This window comes from Macaca thibetana, chromosome 3 (assembly GCF_024542745.1).
Source record: "Macaca thibetana thibetana isolate TM-01 chromosome 3, ASM2454274v1, whole genome shotgun sequence".
NCBI classification, from domain to species: Eukaryota; Metazoa; Chordata; class Mammalia; order Primates; family Cercopithecidae; genus Macaca; species Macaca thibetana.
In genome coordinates, this window is record NC_065580.1 from 149,639,472 (window position 1) to 149,667,317 (window position 27,846).

Here is a 27,846-nt window from a genome sequence, read left to right on the forward strand (position 1 = left end):
CTGTGTTCCTGGCCACTGCCCCTGGAGCCTGAGACACTTAGGCCCCACTTTCGTCTTGAGCCAGGAAGGGGTCACCAGGGAGCGGTGGCAAGCAGTAGAATTCCATTAGTGACAGACAGCTCGGAGGGTTTCCGCACAGCCTGTGGTCATAAATCAAGGTTTCAAGGGCTTCCAAATGGAATGGAAGCCTCTTTGATTGGCTTTCAAAGCCCCTACTATCCATTAGCATCCCAGAAATTGAATAATTGATAGAGTCATTAAAAATAAATGTCAGCGGGTAGCTGGGTTTTAAGAGATTTTCCCAATTTTTCTCATTCACGAGCCGCTCTTTGACAACAGCGCAGGTAAGTGATGGGAAGTGAGGTCTCCTCAGAGCTCCAGGTGGTGTTTTCACCTGCTCCATCCTATCTCGGCGGCGTTGGGCCTGAAGATGGATTGTCATTCTGTGTGGCCCAGGCCTGTGGCGAGCCCAGGAGGCCGCTCTATCAGCCACGTCCAGCGGTGATCACAGGACGGGTGGGATGGAAAAGAATGGATGGTGGGGAATAGCTCAGCTCCCAGGCCGGAAACCCAGCACTTAGTTCACCCAGCAGCGCTTCATCATCATTCCCGCAGCCTACCCCCAAAGCACTGTCTTTTCCATTTAACGCTCCAGTGGAAGAATTTTCCAATAAACCAATTTCCAACTGGCTCACCCTATGACCTCACATCTTCAGTTCTGCTCTCTTGGTGACCTGGAAGTGTGGTTTCTCCCACACAGGCCTCCCTTGGCCTCAGGGACCAGCAGAGGAGTTGAGCAAACCATTCCTGGCTTCTCAGCAACTCACAGAGGCTGTTTTGCTGCAAACCCTGCACTCCCAGCAGAGCAGAACCCGCAAGAGCCTCCGACAGGCGCCAGCTGTGCTCCCAGGAAAAGTGCACCTGCCCCTAGAAAAGCACTGTCTGGCTTCTGTGGCTCCTGCCTCTCGCCCAACTCTTTTGTGAGCGCAAATCCTGGGGGTTTATTGGTGCTGTGGGGAAAGCCAGTGAGGAGGAGAGGAGCCGCCCTGGGTGTATGGGGTGGTCCAGGGCCTTAGTGAACCCTGCTGGGCCCTGAGGAGCTGGGATCAGCCCCAGGAGCTCACTGTCCAAGGGTCCCACATCCTTGGATTCAACCAACTGTGGATTGAAATGTTCAGAAAATAAGTTAAAAATACAAATTAAAGAAATACAGTGTAACAACTATGTATTTGTTTGGAGAGTATTATGACATTGCACAATTTCTAGATCACTCATAAGGGTGCCTATAATTATAACATTGTAACATTGTTATATAACAGTGTTATAAATTAGAACATGGTAGGAGGACTGATGAGTAACCTAGAAATGGTTTACAGTATTCAGGAGGATGTGTGCAGGTTACATGCAAATACTGCACAGCTTTATTGTAGCAAACCTGGAGGCCCAGGCTACTTGTAACTGGAAAAGCCTTCCCCACTTAAAGTGGGGACCAATGTCACACTAAACCACAAGGGAAAGGCTTTGCAGCAACTAAATTACAAAACAAAAACTATATAAATGCATTCATTTTAACCTTACCTTTAACACAGTTGAGGTAATGTTTGCAACTAAGCACTAAATCTTAGAATAAAGAACAAAAACCCACACGAGCTGATGTCATTGTCATAATCTCTCTGACAGATTGTGTGAGAGCAAAGTGCAACAGCCTCCTTTGCCCTCCAGGGTGGCATCCAAAAGGACCATTTTTGAAAAAAAAAAATTCAAGGGCCTCTTCAGACTCCGGAGGCTTTTCTTATCCTTTGATATTCAAATCAGGCTTTGATGCACCTATCTTGTCATCGTCTTTCCTGGGATGTGCAGTTTTCTTTTTGCAATGGATTTGCATTGTATTTGTGTTGTATTGTCTTACACTATCTAGAGATTGGCAGGCACAGACTCTCTCCAGGGGTTGGGAAACCCTTGGCATGATAGGGAGAGTCCTCTGAGTATGTGTACAGTTTACTGATGAACAGTTTCTTTTTACAATGATTTCTATTTCTCTGCACAACCTCACAACTCGAGGACATTGAGAACTCCCTGTAATGGCACTGCTGTGTCACCATGGCTGTCAGGAAGCTGGCTAGAGGGCCCACCATTAAGCTGGAACCACAGGAGATTAAGAGGGTTGGAGGGAGACCCATTCCTAAAGCAGAACAGGGACGGTGGAGGTGTGACTGATGCAGGCACTGCCAGGGCTGACGAGGGGGTGCCTCTCAGGTCCAGAGGAAAATCACAGAGCAGGTGACCCTGGGACCCAATCTTGGGTTCCGAGTGGAGAGGCATCTGCTAGATGCACAAGCGGGCGTGTGGGAAGATCCTCATTCCGTTCAGTGAATATGGACTGGATGTAGAATGCATGTCGTGCTTCTGCTGGGCCCCCAGGATCTTACAGCTGGGGAGGGCTAAGAGTTCAGTTCAATATGCCAAGACAGGACCACACAGATTTGGAGGGAGCAGAGGAGGCAGGGAAGAGGGGCACAGAAGATCTCTTGGATGTGGCAGATGACAAGAAGTTTAGTTTGGCCAGAGTGCAGGGCATGGCCATGGGCAGAGGTCAAACCAACCTTGTCCCTCCACAGAGCAGAGCAGAACCATGGCAGATCCCTCTTTACTTTACCCTGCTGTCCCAGCCAGCTGCAGCCTCACCAGAAATTGACCCCCTTTCCTGACAGCCCTTTAGCATTTCAAACCAAGTGACCTGGCATGATCATGTGTCCTATTCAGGAAAAGTAGCTCTCACCTAGGTATCTAAAAAAAAAAAAAAAGATATGTTCCCTGCCTCTCCCAGAAGATCTGAGCCCTGCAGGGAAGGTCTCGAGCCAGAGAGCTCCAGGACAGTGTCTCTGGAGAGGCGGCTCTCAGAATGTCCACCACAGAGAGAGCCCAGTCTGGGTCTGTTTCTCAGGGCCATTGTTAGGGTTGGGTTCCTCCTATCCCGGGCACAGGCTTTGAAGGAGAAGCTCTGGGAAGCCCCAAGGAAGGGCAGGAGAAGGGGACCCCTGGAGAAGGAAGGAGGCAGGGCTCATCAGCCTCCCACACTCCCTGAGGGTGGCCCTGGGAAGGGCGGCAGAACATAACAACCACCCTGATCCCCGCTTTTCTCTCTTGTGTGTTTCAGTTCCAGGAGAGCCCCCGGGATCTGTCTCAGCAACGCCACACACCACGTCCTCTGTCCTGATACAGTGGCAGGTAAGAGCGCGGGGAATCACATGCATTTTGTCAAATGTGTTCTCATTTCCCTGCACATTCAGCCACGATGGCTGGACGTGGACTGCAAGTGGAGCCCTGAGCTAAGCGTTTGAGTGTAGAACCAAGGAGACACCCCCTCAGACTCACAAACGCGAGGGGGAAATGGTGTCAATTATCATCTCAGTGTAATTTCCAAAACATGGGAAGCAGGACTGCGATGCACGCAGAGAGTGAACTTGACTCCCCTTATTCAGGAGGACCGGCAGGATGGGGAGGTCAGTCTGAGAGCGTTGGAGGAACTGGGTATGTCTCGGCATTTCACCGAGGATGTTGGAGCAAGGCTTCTATGTATACACAAATTGGTTATTGCCCTACAGGGCAGTAAAACTGCAACCACTGGAGTTAGCTTTTCTAGAGAAGTAATCTGCAACCAAACAAAATATCTACTGGATTGTACGTATTTTCTCGAAGTCTGGGTCTTTATTTATTATTATTATTATTATTTTGGGGTGGAGTCTTGCTCTGTCACCAGGCTGGAGTGCAATGGCGCAATTGGCACAATCTAGGCTTACTGCAACCTCTGCCTCCCATGTTCAAGCGATTCTTCTGCCTCAGCCTCCCAAGTAGCTGGGATTACAGGCACATGCCCCTATACCCAACTTTTGTATTTTTAGTGGAGACGGGGTTTCACCATGTTGACCAGGATGGTCTTGAACTCCTGACTTCAGGTGATCCACACGCTTCAGTCTCCCAAAGTGCTGGGATTACAGACGTGAGCCACTGTGCCTGGCTAAGTCTGGGTCTTTAATCTCCAGTGCGCAGTGAGTCAAACAAAGGCATGTTCTTCCAGATAATCACAGACTCCTTGGTGGGCCTGCTCAGCAATTCTCCGGTAAGGCATTGAAGGACACGCTGCCATCTCTTTCCATTAGTTTCAATTTTGGGCAATGCTTACTAACAAGTACATTGACGACAAATATAACAGAGGGACAAAACTGCCGAAGGAAGGGCTGCAGGCCCCAGGGAGATCCCAGCTGAAGAGTGAGGTGGGGAGCTGCGCCGTGTGGCCCGGGTCCGGGGCAGGCAGATGTTGAGTTTCCCCAGGGCTGGAACTTGGCTTGGCAACAGACACAACAGACGGACGGGCAGGGGGCCAAGCGCAAGGGCAGAGTCGAAGCTACTGGCCCGCAGGGAAGTTCCCGCGGCCAGAGTGGGGGCTGCCTTGCCAGGGAGCTGGGAACATGGTGGGATGGGGCTGGCGTGGGGCGGGTGCGGCGCGAGGCCAGGTCAGCCTAGGAGTAGTTGCTGGGAGCTGGGGTTGGGCTGGGGTCAGGAGGGCAGTCTGGTGGGCGCGAGATTTTTCCTCGGAGCTGATGCTCTCCTCAAGGACAATGGCAGGGTGCCCGAGGCAGCAGGTGGGAATGATGGTTCGGGAAATCAGGAGAAAATCAAGAGGGGAACAATGGTCCGGACATGGCCTTGGAGAGTGAGGGGGTTTCCCAGCCACATGCCCTCCACTGGTACGGAAGGGGGAGACAGGAAGGGGTTCTGGGGAAAGGAGGGGCTGCGGGAAATGGAAGGGATGCTGGGAAACACAGCCGAGGCCACCAGCAGGTGTCCCAGACAGCGTCTTCCAGGGCCCTGCAGTGGGGCCACTCCAAGGAGCAGTGGCTTCACTCTGCAGCACGGAGGATGAGGCCCAGACTAGGACAGTAGGTGCCAGAGATACCTGCTGGGCCGGGAGAGAGACGTGCTGAGTGAGCAGCGCCAGCCGCAGCCTTCCTGGGCATGGGCTTGAGGTGCGTGGTGCTAGAGATGCAAGAGAGGAACCCAGTGACCAGAGCCTGGCTGGACCGTGGGTGGGGCCAGCCAGGGGAGCTTGGGAGCGGCTCCGCTTCCCCTGTCTTGCTGTATGATCCTATGAAATATGACTATGTTTGAGGTATGAAAGTGGCAATTTATGTGATTCACCCGCATATCACTTGCTACTGCCACTTATCTGAGGGATAGAGAGTGGGCGTTTAACAAGCTGGGTTCTGTGAAGAGCATGTAATCTCCTTCAAGTGTCCATGGAGGTGTGCGGGGCTGCGTCCCGGCTGCCTTTGTCTTGCTAAGGGATCCACCTTCTCTGGGTGGGATAGGAACATTTCCAGGGCATAAAAGAATGTCCCAGCGTCTCCTGGTGGAACTGGAAGAGCGCTTCTGTGGCACTCAACCCTGCTGAGCTTACCAGAGCATAAGGGGGCCAGCGTGGGAACCAAGAAAACAGCCTGGGCCCCACCCCTGCCCCTGGGAAGCCACAGCCCCTGATCTGTCTGGGAGCCACTGGCAAAGTGACAAAGGACCCACCCGCACTTACCATCAGGCGACTGTGGCCCTGAGAGGCCCCCCTGGCTCCGGGTTCCTCCTTTGTAAGAACAGAAGGTCACAAAGCTGAGCTCAGGTCTCATGCAGCATCTGCAGTCTTTGGGGCCCACCAGACCCCCAGACCCGAGCTTCAGCCCTGACTCCCGTGAGCGTCTCCAGTGGGAGGTCAGAGACATTCAAAATGGAAACACAAAGTCCCAAGTGCTTGTTTCCTAACCTGCACCAACACGGTCGACCACAAGAACATTGGCACTTTGTACCATGCTGAATCCTACCAGAAAATTCCCATTTTCTTTGTCGACATAGCAGCAGCCTGCCAATACCTCACCTAGGTAAGCTTCTTTCCTATAAAGGCAGTGAGTGTCAGGGCTGGGATGCGTCACCTCCACCAAACAAGGGTTGTGAAGGCATCACCTGCTGTCGGCCCCAGTGGATGGTGCAGAGCTTGAGCCCCCCCTTGGTGCTGCTGGACAGCTCAGGGACGTGCCTAGTGCCGCCTGGAGGAGCTGGGCTGGTGTGTGCCTCAGCCGTCCCCCTCCAGAGCCCAACAGAACAAACTAATTGCACGAACAGGAGGTGGTCAATACAACGTCCTGTAGAAATAAATGCTTGTCAACTGCCAGGCAATTGAAGTATAATTAAAATTATGAGTAATTTACTGCATCAGAACAAAAAGAACAAAGAAAAAGAAACTCAGTTTAAATATAGATTTGCATTCCCAATAAAATGTTTCACCTGTAAACGTGTTTTTGTTTTTTTGTTTTTTGTTTTTTTGTTTTTTAGTAATCTCTTTAAAAATGCAAACATAGGGCCAGACGTAATGGCTCACGCTTGTAATCTCAGCACTTTGGGAGGCTGAGGCGGGTCGATCACCTGAGGTCAGTTCAAGACCAGCCTGGCCAATATGGTGAAATTCTGTCTCTACCAAAAATACAAAAATTAGCTGGGCATGGTGGTGGGCACTTGTAATCCCAGCTACTCGGGAGGCTTAGGCAGGAGAATCGCTTAAACCCAGCAGGTGGAGGTTGCAGTGAGCTAAGATCACACTATTGCACATCAGCCTGGGCAACAAGAGCAAAACCCTGTCTCGGGAAAAAAAAAAAAAAAAAAAAAAAGCAAACACGGGCTGTAATTTCAAGGCTATAGACCCATTTAAATGCCTCCCATAGTAGACTGTCAGGCTTGATTCTTCTTAGTAGGACAGTCAATCCTTGCCTTGCATGGGGTCCAGTTCTGTTTGAAAACTAAGGATTAGAACTCCCTCTGTCTCCCAGGGTGGAGTGCAGTGATGCGATCTCAGCTCACTGCAACCTCTACCTCCCGAGTTCAAGTGATTCTCCTGCCTCAACCTTCTGAGTAGCTGGGATTACAGGCCTGCACCACCATGCCCAGCTAATTTTTGTATTTTCAGTAGAGACGGGATTTCACCATATTGGTCAGGCTGATCTCAAACCCCTGACCTCAGGTGATTCACCCGCCTTGACCTCCCAAAGTGCTGGGATTACAGGCGTGAGCCACTGCGCCCAGCCTTGTGTTTTCTTTTAAAGACAGGGTCTTTCCCTGTCACCCAGGTTGGAGTGCAGTGGAGCAATCATAGCTCACTGTAGCCTCCAACTCCTAGGCTCAAGAGATCCTCCCACCTCAGCCTCCCCAGTGGCTAGGACTACAGGTGTGCACCACCATGCCTGGCTACTTCTTTAAAAGATTTCATAGAGATGCAGCCTCACTGTATTTCCCAGGCTGGTCTTAAACTCCTGGACTCAAGCGATCCTCCTTCCTTGGCTTCCCAAAGTGCTGAGATTATAGGTATGAGCCCCTGTGCCCAGCCTGTAAGTGGGTTTTGAGGCTGTTTTCTAGCAAGGAAAAAATTACTAAGCAATTGATCACACCATGCGGGAGGGTCTCGGTGTAACAGGCACCTTCCCAGAGGAGGGTTACATCTGCCTGGGCAAAGGCGGGGAGGCATCCCACCGCTTCACAACACATCTTGGAGTTGTTTCTTTTTCTCTCCACTTGTGCCATCACCCACAGAGGACCAGCTCTTGCATGGGGTGCTGAGCTCTGGAGGGGACCGAGGCAGTCCGCAGAATGTGAAGAGCTTTCATTAAGCGTGGTGGGCTCTATAAGGCATTGCTAGGAAGACAGCAGAAGGAACAAAACTAACTCTGGCTGGAGGGGCATCTGAACGCGCTTTGTGGGACGGATGGGCTCCTGTGGTGAAAGGCTGGAGAAGCTCGTGGCCCCTGGTACAGCCCAAGGAAAGGCTCACGGGTGACATCGCTGGTGTTGTGTCTCATGGGGATTGCGTGTAGAGCCTCCTGTGCTCTCAGAACCATCAGGAACGAACTCCGGAGAGAATCCCTGTCCTACTTTCCACAAAGCAGAAGGCACAGGATGGAGAGTGAAAGCTTGGATGCCCGGGGGAACCACGGTGGCCAGATCAGATTGGGATTTGGGCACCTGCTCTGCCTGAACTTGCAGGAGACAGTGGCACGTGGTTGAGTCTCCCTCAGCCCAGCTCCCTGTCTCTAGAACTGGGAGAGTTAGGTCCTGCCCTGCTGTTCCCCACCTCAGCAGAGGGAGCTGGGTGGGAAGTTCCACAGAGGCCAGCAATGGCAAGGGGCCCAGGGGTCCCTGTGCAGGCAGCTGGAAGGAGGGAGGCTTTCCATGCAGGTCCTGCCTCTTCCCACCCCCAGGCCTTCCCTCCACTCAACCCTGCAGCCTCCAAGATGCCCACCCTCCCAGGTCTTCCCCAGAGCATTGACTTCCTCCTGCCTCCCCTACCTGGTGATGAAACCCAGGCATGCTCCTACCAGGTCATTTGCATTTAAACAGGTGCTTTTGCTTTGGCATGCCCGTAATCCCAGCAATTTGGGAGGCTGAGGCAGGCAGATCACGAGGTCAAGAGATCGACATCATCCTGGCCAACATGGTGAAACCCTGTCTCTACTAAAAATACAAAAATTAGCTGGGCATAGTGGTGCGTGTCTGTAGTCCCAGCTACTTGGGAGGCTTAGGCTGGAGAATTGCGTGAACCCAGGAGGCTGCAGTGAGCAGCCCAGGAGGTTGCAGTGAACCAAGATCATGCCACTGCACTCCAGCCTGGTGACACAGTGAGACTCCATCTCGGAAAAAACAAACAACAACAACAAAACAAACAGGCTTTTGAAAAATGAAGAACCTCCAGAAGGCTGCTGGTGAATTTCTGAGGCATGGCAGGCCGAGGGAAGGTGTTTTGAGATGGGGCTCCCAGTTCCCTTCAAGCTTCTCTCCACACAGATGGCCAAGCCAGGGTGCAGTGACACACAGATGAGGTCATCTTGAACTCCAGCAAGTCCCACTCCACCCCAGGGCTCTGGCTAAGCATCCGTCATGGCTGAGGCCTGGCCCAGGTGCTGTGGGCATTTAAACATGAACAAGACCTGAACATGGCCTGCCCCTGGGCATATGCAGAGTCAGAGACATGCGAAGGGCTGGCTGGGGATACGGGTCTGTGGTGCAAAGCGAACCTTTTGTTTAAAGTCGTATAATAGTCTGGAGACCGTCTGGCCAGACTTCTGCCTGTTGTGAGCACGGGTTTGAGCCTGGGAGTTTGAGCAGCCAGCCCAAGCTTATACTGCAAGGTGGCTGCAAGGCCAGGACCCGAATCTAGAGGCTGACCTTGACCTCGTGGGTTCCATGGAGCTACCCTACTGATGCCTCCAAGCACCTCTGGAGTTGGAGAGCCTCTTTCACGGATTATAGACAGGTTAATCCCAAAGTCCAGGAATGGGAAATGTGGTTGAACCCAGTTCAGAACCCCATGTGGGCAGGCCTGGGCATCTCCGTGAAGCCACCGGGCCCTTTATAAGTGAGGCTCCCACTGGGAAGATGGCACCTGCTAACAGAGTGGCCTCCGCCAGCTGCTGCCTTCAAGGAAGCCACCCTCTGGGGGTATGGCTGCCTGTAACCCCTCCCCAAGCCTGGAAGACGCCTGCCGGGAGGGGATGCATTTTGACTCTTCAGGGATTTCTGGTGCAGACAGCGTCAGTTAGCCTGTGGGCCATATGTGGCCCCAGCCCGGGGGCTCATGGACATTTTGTCTGTTGGGCAAGGGAGATTGGCCTTTTCTCATAACTCTAAATCGTCTCATTCACCTTGGCTAGAAATATCTGCAAGTCCAAGATCAGTTACCTTCGGCCCCTTCCCCTCCATCTTCCCGCCCCAGAGGCTGGGAAGCCACACTTGGTCCCCAGGGAGAACATTTTTATCGTCTCAACCTCCTAACTTCCTGCTTAGTTGATAGTTTTGGTGAATTGAATCCAGCGCTCCCCACCCCACCCGAGCTTCCCTCCTCCCCCAAAAGTAAATTGCGCTCTCTGTAATCCTGTCTCGTCTGTGTATCTGCAGAGCTGGCTGGAGGCCTCTGCAGTCTTCCTTCTGAGGTCCCAGTGCCTGGAGCTGCCGCGGGTCTAATCTGGGGCGAGAGGGAGGCTTTGAAGGCGACCTCAGGGTGAGGTTGCTTGGCTGGTACTTACAGAGTCCCGCCTGTAAGCTTTTGATCTGTCTGCTCACCTCTTCGTCCTGCTGATAGTCAGTCCAGAGTCCAGAAATGGAAGCTGAGGTCTCTCATCTTCACTGCCCAGACTCCAGCCACTCCCACCCCACCACCAGTGTGAACAGCAAGGACAGGACTCCCAGCAGGACCACCTGGGACCATCTGGGTGGACCAGGAGCCTTGGGCAAAAAAAGCAGGCTCTCTGGGTGCACAGCCATGTGCTGGGTGAAAGCCTTTAGTGGGGATGTGTTGCTGTGTGCTTGTCAGGGGCCCAGGAAAGGAAAGTCAGAAGCCCCCAGGGTCTTGGAAGTCTCTGGGGCTCCTTCAGCAAAGGGCTCCTGTATGTGCATTTTTGCAAGACTGATTGTTATCTGGAGTAGCAGTAACCCAAGAACCCACCAAGCCCATCCATGGCTCCAGTGGATTGGAGGAAGCTCCTTTCTGGCCAGTCTCCTTCTGAGGAGCCCACCCAAGTGGGGACTGACCTGGGACCTGGGGTAGTCCTGGTTCAGGCGCTGGGAACTGTCCCCGTAGCCTGGCTGCTGCTCCTAGATCCACCCAGACCTGCCCCTGCCCTTCACACCCCTCACTCCCGTCTAGTGGGGCTATACCAGGCACTGTGCCCGCCTCACAGAGGGCCAGCCCTTCTCCCCTCATCAAAAGCCACCTCCTCCTCCAAGGGCAGCTCAAACGCCATTCCCTGCAGTTATCCTCCAGTTCTTCCCGGTAGAGCTCGCCCTCTCTGAGGCTTCAGAGCCGCCTTCCTCACTCACTCCCTGGCACCTGGTGCACGATAGCTCAGGAGATCTCATAGATGCAGTGAGATGGCAAGGCTGGAATACATTCTCCGAGTGGCGGAGCTCAGTGTTTGTCTGTGATCCCCCCGTAAGATGCCCTGAGCTCTTGGTGAGTCAGTGTGAGGAGACAGGTGCAGCTTTTCAAGGAGCCAGAGCACCAGGCCTTCCTGGTGGCTCCGGACACTGCCCTCCCTCCCTGTGGGAGGGCCCCTGGGCACAGAGCTCTCCTGCCTCCCTTAGAGCCACCTCTTTGCAGTGGCCCAAGTCACACAGGACAGATGCGCTTTAGGGCTGATACTCTTTATGGCTGACATAGTCAGCAGAATGACCATGGAGAGCAAACAGCCATGGAGAACACTTGCTTGTGGCTCAGTGTAGAAACCACTCTGTCTCCTCTCTCTGAAAGCCAGATGGCCTGCGGAGAATCGCCTCTCTTCAGTCTCACATACTGACTTTTCCAACTTTTCCATCCATTATATTTCTTCTAAAAAGGAGGTTAAGTAAAACCTTCTATTTCAATGTGGCTAACAGTTGCGTTTGAAGAAGAATGCCTTACAAAATAAGGGTTTTAATTTCAGTCTCAGTAACCAGAGCTAGAGTTTGAAAGAGCAAACTGCAGGATCACTTAAGCCCAGGAGTTTGAGACCAGCCTGGGCAACATGGTGAGACCTCATCTCTACAGAAAATTTAAAAATTTGCCGGGTGTGGTGGTGCAGGCCTGTAGTCCCAGCTACTCAGGAGGCTGAGGCAGGACGATTGCTTGAGCCCAGGAAGTCGAGGCTGCAGTGAGCTCTGATTGCACCCCTGCACTCCAGCCTAGGCAACAGGGTGAGACCCTGTCTCAAAGAAAAGAAAGAGCAGATGACCCAGAACCCCCTTGTGTGGTGATGTGAGTGGATGTGTAAGTGTGTGTGTGTGTGTGTGTGTGTTATGCACACACAGGATTTCCGCTGCGCCCCCACATCTGTGGTGGTGCTTTCGTGATGACACTGTCTGGAGCCAGTTTGCAATTGCATGCAATGCTGACCGGTGCCCACTCCTAGCACAAGGGACTAATTTTTAAAGAGTGGGAGTAAAACAACTGAAAACCTAAAAGCTGCTCTGAACGCGATTCTGTAGACTCCACAGGGAGGACACTGAACACGAACTCCGTCAGCACCCCCGGTTTTTAGGAGACCGTCTGACATGCCCAGCCCTAAGGGAAGGGGTGCAGAGCAGGACTGGGGGCCCAGGATGGGGGAGCTGGAGAAGGAGCAAATGAGCAGCCCAGGACACCTGTGAGTGACTATTGCTGGCATCCCAAACGCTGCTCTATTGTCAAAATCAGAAAAAGAAAAAGATCATTTAATACAATCAGCAGACACTGTAGCCTCCCCGGCCTGCTCCCCCATCCAGCCTCTGGACTGTGCCTCCCATTCTTCCTCCTTCCTTTTCTGCCAGCTCTCAGCTTCCCAGACTCAGGTTTGGGTTTTATTTTGTTTTCCTGGCAAGTTGAGCAGTGCTGGGAACCCCATGAGCCGGTGAAGGGCTCCCTGCTGGAGAAAGTGGTCAGTGGCCACAGGGTGTGGACGGATGGGCTGGCCACGTGCCTCAGGGACCCTGCCGTGCCTTGCTGATCGTCTGCCGCTGCCTCGGGTACACCGCACCCTGGAGAGACCCTCATCTGTGCTGGCTCACTCTCTGCTTTGTTTCTCTAGCGCTATTACTGAAGGCGCTTTGAAAGGCATTTCCATCTGTAGGTTGTCCCGACAGAAAGCAAGCAGTGCCAGGGAGGGAGCGGGTATCCAGAGAAAACCTGGGATGCCCAGTTACATCTGAATTCCAGAACCATCATTTTCAGATTCTGATTTAGCGGGGTGTCTTGTTTTTTTATAGCTTAAAAAAAAAAAGCAAAAACAAGAGAGCCTCATTTGACATTGAAGTCCCGGGTTCTGGTTCAGTGGTTCTGGCCTGGTGTCTGAGCACACCCCGGCCCTGTGAAGGCGGCCAGCCGGGGCCAGAGCAGAGAGGCTGGAGCAGAGCCAGCACCAAGGTCCCCTCAGCTGCTGGTGGTAGCCAATGAAGGGTAAAGAGACAAAAAAGGAAAAGCCAGCAGAAAAAAAGTCCCTCCCAGATACTAGCCCAACTCCACCTTCCATTTGAGAATTTGGAGCCAGATGCCAGGCAGCGCCGTGTCCCCGTCTCTGCTCCGTGGTGGGCAGCGGGAGTCCTCGGACCTGGGGCTGCAGCCCACAGGATGGATACGTGACCCTTGTCACTTTCTGCAAAATTGAAGAGGGCTGTGGGGCACTGACAAGCACACCACGGGGGGAACACTGGGGACTCAGACGCAGCCCCCCGAACAACAGCTCTCTCAGCCCCTGGGTTTGCACACTGGGGTCGAACACCCCTAGGCCAGGAGTGGAGCTGTGTCCAGACTGGAGTGGTGTCTAAGGGTGTGGGTTTGCGGGGCCCCTCGGATGTGGATTGCAAAGACCCAGCAAGTCCACTCAGGTGTTCCCGTTATGCTTTTCTGTGCCTGACGGGGGGATTATATCCCTTCGTGCTCTTCCTGAATTGGGAGTATCGTAGGGGAGTCGGAAAGTCCACGGAGAGGGACGGCTGCTGCAGCCCCACATGGCAGTGACCTGGGGGCTGCTTGAGCTAACGCGGTAGCAGACCTCATTTTGGAAAACCTCTGCCGGGTACACACAGTGCCCCTCTGGTGCGCGCGTGTCGCATGTTGCATGTGTGAGTGAGTGTCGTTCCTCGTTGCTACCGCAGTGCAAGCCCCCCTCGCTATCCAAGCCATTCTATCAGAGAGCCTGGGGTGCAAAGAACACCGCTTCCTCCACGTGTGGGTTTTGCCTCGTGAGTAGCAGCAGCCCAAAGATAAAGCGATTTCTCTGAACCAACCCCTTTTGGTGCCTGGGTTCAGAGAGTGAGGATCGGAGAGAGTTTGGATGCAAGGATGTGTTATTTACTGGGGCCCGCAAAACAAGTTACTACGCGTTAGGTGGTTGGAAAGAGCAGAACGTTTTCTCTCACAGCTCTGGGGGCCAGAAGTCCAAACTCAAGGTGTTGGCAGGGTCCTGCTCCCTCTGAAGGCTCCAGGGAGGATCCTTCCTGCCTCTTTCATCTTCCTGTGGCCGACGACAATTCTTGGCGTTTTTCACTTACAGACGCATTACTCCAGTCTCTGTCCCCATCTTCATTGGTTGTTCCACCTGTGTGTCCTGTGTCCAAACTTCCCTCTTCTCAAAATTTCCCTCCACTCATCAAATTAGGACCCTCCCCCTAATCCAGTACGACCTTGTCATCACCAATTGCACGTGCAAAGACCCTATTTCCAAATAAGGTCAGGTTCACAGGCAACAGGGCTTAGATTTAAGCGTGTCTTTTAGGGGGACACAGTTCAACCCACAGCAAAGGGACTCTCGTGCGGCAAGGCTGCGGCTCTGCCCGGGGAGCAGGATGGTGCTGTGGTGTGAGGGCCTCACAGTGAGCGCGGCACCAGAAGTTCCGTGCACATCCGTCCTTGGACGAGGCTCCATGGCCTCATCTTCAGCCATCTCCTGGTCACAGCTTAGAAGGTTCCTGTTCCTTATCTCCCATCTGAGTATCCCAAGAAGAAAGACCAGATGCTCGGAGGGTCAGCACCCAGATGAGTGTGAAAACAACTCCTGTGTTTAGATTCCAGCAGGACCTGAACCTCCACTTCCTTATCTGCCTATGCTCCCTATTCCATGGGAGTCTAATGTGCATCTAATGAGTGCCTGGCCATGGCTTGGTAAGAACTGCAGGGTGAGAGCTGGATGGCAAGGGTGTGTTGGTTGCCTGGGGCAGCTGAAACAGATCACCACGCCGCAAGGCGATAGGCCAGGCCAGCCATCGTACAAGGGGCCATGGGGATTCCAGCCTGAGGCCTGAGTCAGGCACAGTGGGGGTGGCCTGGCATGGGGAAGCATCAGTGAGGGGCACGGTAAGGCAGTCACAGCCTGGGTGGCCAGGGGGGTGAGAGGGAGGGTGGGGTCAGCTGGTAGGTGCTTCAGAGCAGGCCGCCTCTCGAGATTCCACCCTGCTCTGGGCTCACTGCACAGCACGCAGCCTCCTCGCCATCCGCGTCTGTCCCCAGCCTCCTGCCCCAACCTGGGGGCTCATTTGAGGATTTGAGCTGGACAGGGGACAAAGTGCTCATGTCCCCACACACATACACATGAAAACCGGCATTCTGAAAGTGGCTCCACAGCTCGGTGCTGTGCCCTGGGAGCTGCCTGGGTTCCTCTTGACGAATCTGACACCTGTCGCTGGAACCCGCGACTTCCTTCTGTGCAGCTGGCTAGTTAAACGGGTGGAGGTGAGCCCCGCTGCAGGCCAGCTGGGTTGACTCCCATCGTGTGACCGAGTCGGTGTGATGTCTTTGCAGCCTCCGAGGGACGAAAGCCTGAACGGCCTTCTTCAGGGATACAGGATCTACTACCGGGAGCTGGAGTATGAAGCTGGGTCAGGCACCGAGGCCAAGACGCTCAAAAGCCCTATAGCTTTACGTGCTGAGCTCACAGGTGAGACTGTCCCCTCTGTCCTGGCGCGGGGAGCGAGGGTCCCAGGGGACCCTCGGCATCTGCTTAGTGCACATCATGGTGGGAAATGCCGCGGAGGAGGCTGAGAGAAGAGGCAGCCCTGCTCTTGGGAACAGGGAGCAGGCAGGTTTACCCACCAGCGGCAAGCGGAGTGCAGGTGTGCGGCAGGCCGGTGCAGCTGCGGGAGGCAGAGGGGCCTTGTCTGCCACAGACTGTGTTAAGGGGAGAGCGGTTGCCAGGCCTCCAGGGACTGCATGCTCCCCGCGTCAGTGGGGAAGGGCTTTGGGGCCTGAGATGGAGGCAGGGGGCCAGTGGGAACCTGTTGCAAAACCCAAGTCCAGGGATAGGCCCCACCTGTCTGTACCAGGCACAGCCTCAGCATGGAGCCCGTGGTGCTCACCCTCGGGCTGATCTTGGCTCGGCCTGCACTGCGCCATGATCATTGCTCAGATGAGGGCCCAGCTGCCTTCAAGGCAGCTTCTAGAACCCTGGGGAGGGATGGCTGCCCACTCCCACCCCTCCTCTGTTGGACGGAGGTTAGAGGGGGTTCATTTCCTGGCACCCAGCAAACGGTGTCACAAAAATATTCTTTGCCCCTTGACATCTTCGTGCCGGGGACAGAGGAGGGAGCAGCTCCAGAACACACCGTGTGGACAGCACCCTCCCGCTTTCTGCCGTCCCCGTGGCATCGGGGCTGCCTGCTTCACTCGCCAAAGCCAGCTGCGGGGCCTTCCACGCACCCGGTTCCCTCCATAAGGCCACGTGTGCAGACGGCGGCAGCTCCTGAGCTCACACAGCGTGACCCCAGCACAGCGCCAGGCATGGTGTTGATGAGTGTCAAAAATGGGAAATTGCAGCACTCTGGTCTGCACTGTTGGCACACCCCGAAGGTGGCCCTTGCTGACCACCAGACAGTTACCATCTCCCTGGGCTTTGTCACAAAATCAAAACACAGCACAGTAGACGGCCCCAGGATGCACTGGACGTATGCACCTGGTCGCGCAGCTCTCCCTGTGGTGGTTTGCTCGGCTCCTCCAGCCGGGGCTCCCTGCGTGAGCATGAGTCAGCTGCAGCTGCCCTGGGGTGACTGGGAGAAAAGGTGTCCTGCCACTTGGCACTAAGTTGTGCCAAAAACTAATGTGTTTCACTGAATCAGAGTGGTGAGGGCACCCTGCCTGTCTGGGACTGGGGTGCCTTGTGTTTATGAGGAGGTGTGGCAGCCCCCACCGGGAGCGGGTGGAAAGCTTGGGTGGCAGCGGAGTCTTTATTGCCCTGGGAGGTGCAGCGTGGGCAGTGGCTGGCATCCCAGTAAGGCGCCTGTCTCCCTCGTTCCTGCCGCACATCTCCTGCAATGGCCGTGTCCCTGCGTGCTAACCGCCTTTCTGCTTTGCTTACCCCAATAGCCCAAAGCAGCTTCAAGACGGTGAACAGCAGCTCCACATCGACCATGTGTGAACTAACACGTAAGTGCGCTCTCAGCGGGAAGCCCACGCCGCGAAGCGCACACACTGTGCCCAGAGCCAGCTGGCCTCTCAGTGCAAGAGAAAACCAGCCTGGATTAATGGTTCCAGTTTCTGGAATCGCCTCTCAAACGCTGTATCTCCACATACCAAACCACCAGGGAGATAGGAAAGGAAGCTTCTAGAAACAGAGGCTGGGGAAATTTACTAATATCTGGTCTTCAAGTTTGGGACAGAGAGGAAAGCCAGATAGAACAAGATCTCTCCAGCTTCTGTATTCCTTTTTTTTAATTATTATTCTATTTTTTTTCATTCTATTTTTTTATTCTATTTTTTTCATTCTATTTTTTTTACATTCTATTTCCAATGCCAGTCTTACTCCATCTGTTCATAATTTCAAAACTCTTTCTTTTTTCTTTTCTTTTCTTTTCTTTTCTCTCTCTCTCTTTTTATTTTATTTTATTTTATTTTTTTAAAGAGACAGAGTCTCACTCTGTTGCCCAGGCTGGAGTGCAGTGGCGCGATCACGGCTCACTGCAGCCTTGAACTCCTGGCTCAAGTGATCCTCCTGCCTCAGCCCCCCAAGTAGCTGGGACTACAGGCTTGTGCCACCATGCCTGGCTAATTGTTTGTTGTTGTTGTTGTTGTTTAAGAGACAGGGTCTTGCCATGTTGTACAGGCTGGTCTTGAATGCCTGGACTCAAGCGATCCTCTTGTCTCAACCTCCCAAGATGCTAGGGCTATAGGCGTGAGCCACTGCACCCAGTCTCTTTCTTTTTTTATTGTGGTAAAATACATATAACAGAAAATGGACTTTCTTAACCATTTTTAAATGTACAGTTCAGTGGCATTAAGCACATTCAGGCCATTATGCAGCCGTCACCATCATTCTCCAGAACTTTCTCATCTTCCCAAACTGAAACTGTCCCTGTTACATACTAACTCCTTATACCCCATCCCCACCAGCACCCACATTCAACTTTCTGTCTGGATGGATTCGACAACTCTGGGGACCTCGTAGAAGGGGAATCATGTAGTATTTGTCTTTTCGTGGCTGGCTTATTTCATGAGCTTAACGTCTTCAAGGTCCATGCATGTCAGGGCAGGCGTCAGAATCTTAGTCAAGACTAAATAATATCCTGTCAAATGAAAGACCACATTTTGTTTATCCGCTCAGCCTCCCTTCGCCCTTTAAACAAACCGTGTTGTTTCTCCTTTGATTCCTAGCTAGGGAGGAGTTTCAAAATCCAACTCAGGGGCTAGACATGGAGCCATAATGTGATCGACTTCAACAGGGAACTTGGCCAGTTTGGGAAGTGGACCAGGCAGGAGGGAGGGGCTGGCCCTCCCCGAGCCTGCTGTGTTCCAGCATCCTGCAGGGGTGGGGGTGATATGCAGGGCAGCACAGGTGCAGCATGGCCCAAGCGCACCACCATCCGCACCAGCACAGAGGTGCCAGGCACACACGCGGGGCCTCGGAAAAGCCAAGCCACCCACAGAGCAGTGTTAACCAGTGGGAGAACATTCCAGAATGTTTTGGCTTAAAGGTCAACGACTCTCACCCTGTCACTTACTGCAGAGCTGGCGCTTGGCCCCCTGCCCCGGGGAGCTCTCTGTGTGCGGCAGCCCACGCCCGTTCTTTCCCAGGACACGGCCACTAAGGTCTCAGAGGCCTTTGGTTACCAGTGTCTTTCCACATTCCATTTTCAATGCCACAGTCTTACTCCATCTGTGCATAATTTCAAGGAGAGATTCTGAACCAAAAGGCAGGCCCAGGTTATGTTCTCTATTCTACATCAGGGGTCTCCAACCACTTTGACACCAGGGGTGGGTTTTGTGGCAGACAATTTTTCCATAGACCAGGTGGTGGGGGATGGTTTTGGGAGGATGCAAGCGCATCCCACTTGTTGTGCACTTTATTTCTATTATTAGTACATTGTAATATAGAATGAAATAATCCTACGACTCACCATCGTGTGGAATCAGTGGGAGCCCTGAGCTTGTTTTCCTGCAACTAGACAGTCCCATCTTGAGGGGAGTGGAGACAGTGACAGATCATCAGGCATTAGATTCTCGTAAGAGTGCAAACCCTATTGGGAACCGCATGTGCGAGGGAGCGAGGTTGTGCAAGGAATAAGGAGCGCGCAACCTAGATCCCTCGCACGCACAGCTCCCACTAGGGTTTGCACTTCTACGAGAATCTAAGCTGACCTGACAGAAGGCAGAGCTCAGGTGCAATGCAAGAGATGGGGAGCAGCTCTCAATACCCATGAAGCTTTGCTCCCTCACCCGCCACTCACCTCCTGCTTTGCAACCTGGTTCTTCACAGGTCATGGTTAGTGGCCCAGGGGTTGGGGACCTCTGTTCTAAATCCTTTACTTCAGAGGAGGGAGCTCCATGCCCATGCTGCCTTTTACCTGAACACAGGACAGGATGGATGTGTCTTTTTCTTAAAGGTGGTGGGTGCTTAATTAATATGGAGGAGAGAAGAAGGGTGCCCTGGTCACAGAAGATGCAGGCATTTCACAGATTTCTACCAATCCTCGCTCCTCTCCTTGGAGGGTGCTGCTTGCTTCATTGTGGTTCATAGGGGGAACTTTGGAAGAACAGAAGGTGTCCTGGTGGAAGCTGATCCGTGTTTCCTTCAACCCTGCAGATTTAAAGAAGTACCGGCGCTATGAAGTAATAATGACTGCCTATAACATCATTGGTGAGAGCCCAGCCAGCGCACCCGTGGAGGTCTTTGTCGGCGAGGCTGGTAAGCTCTGTGCACCTCCAACCCCACTGCCAGAGAGGGCCACAGTGGTGGGGACAGCCAAGCATGCTGTGCCCAAGCCCCTCAGGTGTCCAGCAGTGTTCTTCCTCCTTGAACATGTTGCTGCCAGGGCCGAGGTCTCCATGCCACTGGCAGGAAAAGATGGGCTCAGCTGAGAGGTGGAATTTCCTGACAGCTTCAGTGAATGGTCAAGTCTTGCTTTTGCGACCTCAAGGGTTTGTTGGATACCTGGGGCCGTCATATTTACTGTGGCTTTGCTCTACGAGCGTGGCGTTAACTCAGTGGGGATCTAGGTGTGTGGGAAATGGAACCTCGTTATCGGGAGGGGTAAATGTTTGTATCTGCATCGGTCCTTCAGTGGGCTTCGGCAGTGGCCTGATGACCGGAACCAGCCTGGTAACCTGGTAACAGCCCATTCTCTGCCCAGGTGCCCTGAGCCCCCTGGATCCTGGCGTCCTACCACCGGGCGCAGGTCTGGGAAAGCCACATGGGCCATTGTCTCCACCCCTTTTAGATAAGATGTGACTCTTGGGTCCGATTCAAGGGACTCTGCCTTCTGTGGGGCTCATAGTGGGAAGCAACGTCTGTTTTTAGATCAGATCCTGTCCCTATCCCTCTCTGGGCCCAGTGTGCCTCAGGTAATGACAGCAACGCCCTCCCTTCGGCCGAGGAGACCACAGAAGCTCACCCTCCTCGCTGGATGGTGACTTGAAAGAGTTCCCTGATTTCACTCAGAGCCTGGTGTTCCTGCTCCATTCCGCTGGTGCAGATTTAGAAGGGTGTTGCTTCAGGTCCGAAATAATTAGAGTGTCCCTGAGGACAGAGGCTCAGCCCAGCAGGAGCTGCGGACTGCGGGGGCCAGAGGAGGGAAACACATCAGATGACCTTTTGCAATTGGGAAGGGTTATGATTATGAACCAATCAATAGCACCAAGGGTCAAGCCCAGCAGATTTTTTCCAGAATGGCCAAGCAGTATTTGCATACAAATGAGGATGCATGGAGAGAGGCACCAAGAGCATAGGGTATTTCTGCCTCTCTTTGCACGAAAATGTGTTCAAAGGGGTCACTCAGAGCCACCGAGGTACAGCTCGGCATTCCCTCAGGGATGGACCTGGCTGTAGAAGAGCCCCCCCATGGTGGGGCCAAGGGTGCTGTCAGGAAGGGGTGTCAGGGTGCCATCAGTAACGGGTGGGTGTCACTGCAAACAGTGACTACGGCAGATTCTGTGCTCTCCAGTTGTATTCAGGTGACTGGGCCCCAGTTGGCCCCCATGGCTGGGGGTGGGTCAGCCTGTGGCATGGGGGGAGCACGGGACAGGAGGATCGGGAACCGCAGTGTCTGAACTGCAAGCAGCATGTGTGGGTGTCGGAGCTCTGCCTTAGGGTTCACCTGTGCCCGGGGGTAGGACGCCAGGATCCAGGGGGCTCAGGGCACCTGGGCAGGCCCTGAGTGTCAGGGACCGAGTCAGATGTCCAGAGAAAAGAGCTTCAGCAAGCGAGGGGTGCCAGGAAGGGGTTCAGGAAGCCAGGGGTGGCGTGGGAAACTGGGGGGTCACGCCAGGGCCAGCCAAGCGGCAATGAGACTGGATGCCCAGTGCCCGGCTCCAGGTCTGTGCCCAGCGCCCGGCTCCAGCTCTGTGCCCAGCACCCAGCTCCAGTTCTAGGGTCTGTGCTGTTTGTGTCTTAGTTCCTTCTCACACTGCTGTAAAGGGACAGGGTAATTTATAAGAAAAGATGTTTACTTGGCTCACAATTCTGCAGGTTGCATAGGAAGCATGGTGGTCTCTGCTTCCGGGGCGGCCTCAGGAAGCCTCCAATCATGGTAGAAGGCGAAGGGGCAGCAGGCATCTCACACGGCACAAAGAGGAGCAAGCGAGAGCGAGGGGGAGGTGCCACATGTTTAATGACCAGATCTCATGAGAACTGAGCCATTCATGAGAAACCCACCTCCATGTCCCCATCCCCTCCCGCCAGGCCCCACCTCCACATTGGGGATTATAGCTCGACATGAGATTTGGGCAGGGACACATCCAGACCATATGGGTCTGTCATTGTGGTAAGATGCGTGTAACATGTAACCATCCTCTGTGTGCAATTCAGCGGCATTCAGAATGTTGAGCAGCCATCACCAACATCCACCGCTGGGACTTTCTCTTCTTCCCAAACAGAAATCCCATACCTATTAAGCAGGCCCCCTTTTCCCTCTTTTCCCATCCTGGGCAGCCTCTCACTTACTCTCTGTCACTGCAAATTCACCTGTTCTCAGTACTTCGTACAAATGGAGCCGTGCGATGCTTGTCTTTCTGTGTCTGGATCCTTGCCCTCGGCGTGAGGTTTTTGAGGTTCACCCGAGTTGTAGCAGATGTCGGAATTTCCTTCCTTTTCATGGCTCAGTAATATTCCATTGCATGCATTTACCATAGTTGGTGTGTCTGCTCCTCCAGGGATGGTCACTCAGGGGCCTTCCCCCTTTTAGACTTGTGAGTGTGCTGCTGTGAGTGGGGGAGCAAAGGGCTTTTTAGCAGTGCGGAGCTGAGACAGCCCAGGTGTGGGGAGGCAGCTGCAGAGGCTGCAGGTGGGCCCGGCCTCTGAGGTTAGCATCACGGTGCAATGTGGCTTCTCCCTTCCCCACTGGGCCCCCATCTCCCTTCCCTCCCCTCCCCACATGTATGTCCCTGCTCCAGCCCTCCCTTCCAGAGGCCTGCCCTTCTGCGCCCCCTCCTCTTCAGCATACGCACGCCCTCCACATGACTCACCTCTGCCCAGAGGCCTGGGCTCTGCCACCTGCACCCTTTGCAGTCCCACAGAAGGGAAAGGAAAGCCTACTTGCTGTGCCCACGCCACCAAGGCCTTTTCCATGCACACACACAAGCTCCACGTGGCCACGCTGCACTGCCCACAGAGCTCGAAGGCAGGTGCTGAGAGTCAGCAGAGCCGGTTCCCACAGCGTCATACCCACCCGGAATGCCCTGTGCAGCCCCTCCAGCTTAACTTGGTTGAGGCCTGAAGCACCCTTTTTGCATTTTTTTTTCTTTTTTTGAGATGGTGTCTTGCTCTGTCACCCAGGCTGGAGTGCAGTGGCATGATCTCAGCTCACTGCAACCTCCACCTCCACTTGAGAGAATTGCTCTCAAGTAATTCTCCTGCCTCAGCCTCCTGAGTAGCTGGGATTACAGGCACCCACCACCACGTCCGGCTAATTTTTTGTGTTTTTAGTAGAGGCAGGGTTTCACCGTGTTAGCCAGGATGATCTCGATCTCCTGACCTCACAGTCTGCTCACCTCAGCCTCCCAAAGTGCCATTTAGGCTTTTATCCCCGGAGGAGCAGCTGCTGCTGCCCCCAGGAAGCCCTCTCTGTCCCCTCCCTCTAGGTGGGGCTGAGATTTCTCCTCTGTGCTGTATCCTGGGTGCTTCGTGCACAGCTCTGCCTTCCCCCCAGCAGCGGGACTGTCTTCTCTCTAATGCTGCTCCTCCCCCTTAGACCACAGCTGCTTCATCCCCAACAGCTCCTCACCCCAGGGTTATTGCCACAGGTGCTCAGAATATCTTTGTCATTCGGGCAAATCCCAAACTTCCACAGGGCAGGAGAGCAGCCGGGGAAACCTTGCACCCAGGGACGTGTCCTGGAGACAAGGCCTCCCAGATGCACTGAGATGAAGGCAGGTGGAATCAGTGTCTCATCGCAGGGCTGCAGGGAAGGCTAATCAGAAGCTCCTCATCCTGAGGAAGGGGAGGGAGAAGGAACGGGTGGCTCTGTCCCCATAACAGCAGATAACACTGTCACCATCTGCCACACAGGCACTCATGTCCTGGGCTGGTCTTTCCATGGGGCTCCTTCCTGAGGCTCCTGGCAGTAGGGAGGGAGAGGCAGAGCTGGTGAGGGTGCACAGGCTGGCAGAAGCTGTGCATCCACTTTAGGGCCCTGGCAGGCGGGGAGCAGCGCCAGGAGCCGGGGTTCACACAAGGGAATGTAACCGCCCAGCAGGCTCCTCCTGCCTGCCGCACAGACAAAACCAGTTCACTGAGCCCATGGTATTGCAGTAAAGACAGAGTTTAATTAGAGCCCAGCCACGTGGGGGAACCAGAGTTCTCACTGGAGTCAGTCTCCCTGAGGGCTCAGAGGTTAGACTTTTCCAGGACAGTTTGGTGGGCGTTCGGGCTGGGGAGCAGGTGCTGCTGATTGGCTGGGGATGCCGTCACAGGGCGTGAGAAATGGTCCTCACCTGCTGAGTCCACCTCTGAGTGGGGCCACAGGACCGCCTGAGCTGTGAGTCATGAATCCAGGTAGGGTCAGTCCGTTTTCAGAATGCAAAAGTCTGAAAAGCATCTCCAAAGATCAATCTTAGTTTCCATAATAGTGATGTTATCTTTAGAAGCAACTGGGGAAGTCACTAATCTTGTGACCTCTGGTCACATGACTCCTGAGCAGTGAGGGATTATAGCTTTTGGGCTGGGTGCGGTGGCTCACGCCTGTCATCCCAGCACTTTGGGAGGCTGAGGCGGGTGAATCACCAGGTCAGGAGTTCAAGACCAGCCTGGATAACATGGTGAAACCCCATCTCTACTAAAAATACAAAAAATTAGCTGGGCATGGTGGCACCTGCCTATAATCCCAGCTACTCAGGAGGCTGAGGCAGGAGAATCGCTTGAACTGGGACCCAGGAGGCAGAGGTTGCAGTGAGCCAAAATCGCACCACTGCACTCCAGCCTGGGTGACAGAGTGACTCCATCTCAAAAAAAAAAAAAAAAAAAAAAAAAAGAGGCTTACATTTTAGCTGAGTTCAGGCTTCTCCCATACTCCTAATCTCTCAGCCTTTTATTAGTTTTACAAAGCCAGTTTCCACCCCTAAATGAGGAGGGGGATTGGCTTTAGGGAAGGATCATTATCAGCCTTGCTGTAAGTTAAACTAAAAATTAAATTCCTAGACACGGCCCCTGCATCCAGGTCTCTGCTCCGCCCCACCCATCGGATGGGGCTTGGCTCTTGCACACCCAGAACAACTCACGTGTCTCCCGCGCCAGGCCTGGCAGTGCCACCCCTGCAGGTGAACACCTCAGCTGTTGTTCGGCCTCAGCACACTCCTCCAGGCTCTGTGTTTACACTGCAGAGAGTTTCCTGGAAGGAGAAAGCCGGTTCGTCATTCCTTTTCTAGCCTCTCCTTCTCACAGCCCAAGTACCTGCCTTGTAATAACCCTAATCTGCTGAGGAGAGACACTGCGAACGTATTGACTTAGAGCAAGTAGGCCTTCAGAAAAGGAAATTAAATTGGGCCAGCTTCCGTCGCCTCAGCTGGAAGCTTCAGAGCATCACAAACTCGTGGGCCCGAAATGCTCAAAGGCTTTTATGAAAACTAAGACTTTGCTATGGGCCTATAGGTAAACGTGCACGTCCAAGCGTCGGCTCTACCATTTACTGCCTGCGTGACCACGGGCAAGTCGCTTAACCCCTCTGAGTCCGGCCTTGAGACCTCGTGCTGCTGTGGGGAGACCTGTGAGTGAGGAGACTCAGGTTCTGGCTTCATTGCTGCCATTATCACACCAGTCCTGCTCACAAGATGAGTGTCCAGAATGTGCCTGGCCTGGGGTCAGCCCCCAGTCAGTATTTGGTGAATGACGGGGACCCTGGGTGAGTGACTCGGTTTGTCTGGCCTCATCTGTAAAATGATGAAATGTTCAGAATAGATGATCTCTGGGTCCCCTCAAGTTCAAATACGTGATACTTAAATCTGTTTAACCTCAGAGAGAAAGGGTCATTTTTAGATTTTTAGCTGAGATTGATGTACAAGCCCAGGCATTACAAATTGGTAAAAATAATACATCGGTAAGGAGTGCAGTATGCAGGAGGTAGGACCCAACACCAGCAAACTTAAGCTGGAAGAATCATTATTAACTCCTGCACTGGAAGAGTTGCAGAGCCTGGGACAGCTTCAGGCATGGCTGGATCCAGCGCCCCAGCACGCTGCTCCATGTGGCCTCTTGGATCCACTTTCCTCCTAGTTGGCTCCTTCCTTGGTCAGGCTCTTCATTAAGGTTGCCATACAGCCCTAGGCACAGAGAACTTCCCTTTTCTGCAGTGGAAGTCCACTGGCTGTCTTCAGCCTGCCCTTAGTTGCATATCTGTCCCCCAACTATTTGCTACAGCCAACGTCCTGAGGTTTCCAAAGCCAGGGAGGCGTCATCTCTGCCTGGACCACGTGGGCCAACTGTGAGGCAAGAGGGTCCCTAGAGGAGATCCAGTGCCACCGTCAGAAGAAGGGGACCCGGGCATTCACCATGACAGCTGTCCTGCAGTGCTGATGGGCAGAGTTTGACTAGGTGGCCAGAACTTTTCCTGGTGGAGGTATGGGCAGTGTCTGTGGCTTCCTCAGCAGGAGAGCTGTTCAGATGACCCAGCCAGAGTTCCGGGCCCAGCTCCACGTTCCGCAGCATTCCGGGCACTGTGGGGTATAAAGGAACCATGCTCCAGCCTTCCAGACACTCACTATTCATGGATGGACCCTGGTCTCAGGATAAGCCTGCACTCCTGCCCAGACCCCAAGCAGGCATCTCAGCCCCTGCCTGTATTTCCAGAGCCCCCAGGCTCCCCCTTCCTTGAGCATGTGCCCCCTCACCCATACCAAGCTGTGTCCGCCTGGGATGACCGCTCCCCACTCCCGTCCCTGGCAGGACACACAGTCCTCCCTCCCATGCAGCCCTGCATCCACACTAGCCCTTGGAGGGGCAGCTGTCTTCTCTCTCCCGGGCGGAACTAGCTGTTTCTTCCTCTGCTCCAGAACATGCTGCATACGCAGCTCTTTGCATATCCACCTGAGGACGGGTCTTTTTCTCTCTGAGTTCCACGAGGGCAGGGATCCCTCTTATCCCCAGAACCTTAGCATAAGGCCAGAACACAGAAAACATTCTGAAGATGTTAGAGGAAGGGAGGAAGGGAGAGAAACACATTTAGACAGGAAGGGAGGAAGGAGAGGAGCAACAGGCATAGCCCAGGCCACCAGCCCAGAAGCACAAGTGACTGAGTGACTCCTGAGTTCGAAGCGGGGATGGAGCAGCCCCAAGGCCCAGGGAGCTCAGGGAGGGCCTAAAGCAAGGCTTCCTGTCCAGAGGTGCCCGGCCCAGCTCTCCTGTTTGCCCTGCAACCACTGTGCTTTCCCAGGAGCTCTAAAACAATGAAAACTTTCAAACAAAACAAAACAGCAAAGCTGGCCTCACACGCCAAACAAAGCCCATGGTTTTCTGTTCGTTTCTGAATCCACGCTGACCGAAAACTGATCCAGCCCCAGTTGTGTTGTGGGGACAGTAGGGGCAGGCAGGTTCTACCCACTCTGCCATGGGGGATCCTGGCGCAGACAAGCATGGCCCCCAGCCTAGCTCCCAGGAACTGCAAGAGCGAGGCCCCCTCTCCTAGAGCAGGGCCCTCTGACACCCACACCGGCCGCTGGGACCCCTCGTGCGGCTTTGTCATCCCCAGGATCGCTCTTTCGCCAGAGTTCATGGCAGCTGCCCAAGGACAGAGCCTCCAAATAAAAAGAGGTGCCATGTCCCCACACAGGCCATCTCCTTGGAGCCTGTGGCCTCGTGGTTCCCTCGACCCTTAGCTCATCCCTGGAGCCAGCTCACCTTCCCCACCTGCTGAGCCCTGCTACCGACGGTTCGGGTCACTCGGCGGTCCTGGGGGCTTCCGGGGCCTACAGCTGGGAAGCTGGGTTGGGGTGAATCAGGAGGAAGGATAAATCAATGAGTAAAGCCCCCAACTGCTCCAGCTTCCCAGGGAAAGAACAGAAGCCCCCAGCCCACCTCACCAAGCCCTCAAATGCTGTGAGCATGCCTGCTGTCTGCCCAGTGAGTCTAGGAGGTGCCTCGGAATCTCCTGGGCCCCTGTAGACAGTGCGGGCACAGGCATGGCCCTTCTCTGGGGAGGAAGGTGCCCCTCCCAGCCTCCTCCTCCACAGGCTTTCTCCAGATCTTGCCCTGTGCTTTGGGGTCTAGTAGTAGCCAGACCTGGGATGGCCACCCCTGGCGTCTGTAGCCTCCTTCTGGGGGCTGCAAGTAGTGGGGGCTCCAGCATGTCTACGTAGGAGGGGCTCAAGAGCCTCACTGTGATTCAGAGTGGGGCTTGGGACCC

At 54.0% G+C, this 27,846-nt stretch overlaps 1 protein-coding gene across 2 annotated transcripts in view; it reads left to right on the top strand.

The window, feature by feature from the left end:
- SDK1 (sidekick cell adhesion molecule 1) overlaps positions 1 to 27,846 on the top strand; it is a 978,941-nt gene that overhangs the window by 869,143 nt on the left and 81,952 nt on the right. The window contains exons 32-35 of one of the 2 annotated variants that reach the window (XM_050785652.1): positions 3,158 to 3,228; positions 15,335 to 15,470; positions 16,892 to 16,951; positions 19,605 to 19,706. In XM_050785652.1, the coding sequence (XP_050641609.1) occupies positions 3,158 to 3,228; positions 15,335 to 15,470; positions 16,892 to 16,951; positions 19,605 to 19,706 (369 nt within the window). The remainder of the gene's footprint in view (positions 1 to 3,157; positions 3,229 to 15,334; positions 15,471 to 16,891; positions 16,952 to 19,604; positions 19,707 to 27,846) is intronic. The other variant, XM_050785653.1, reaches the window with a different exon arrangement.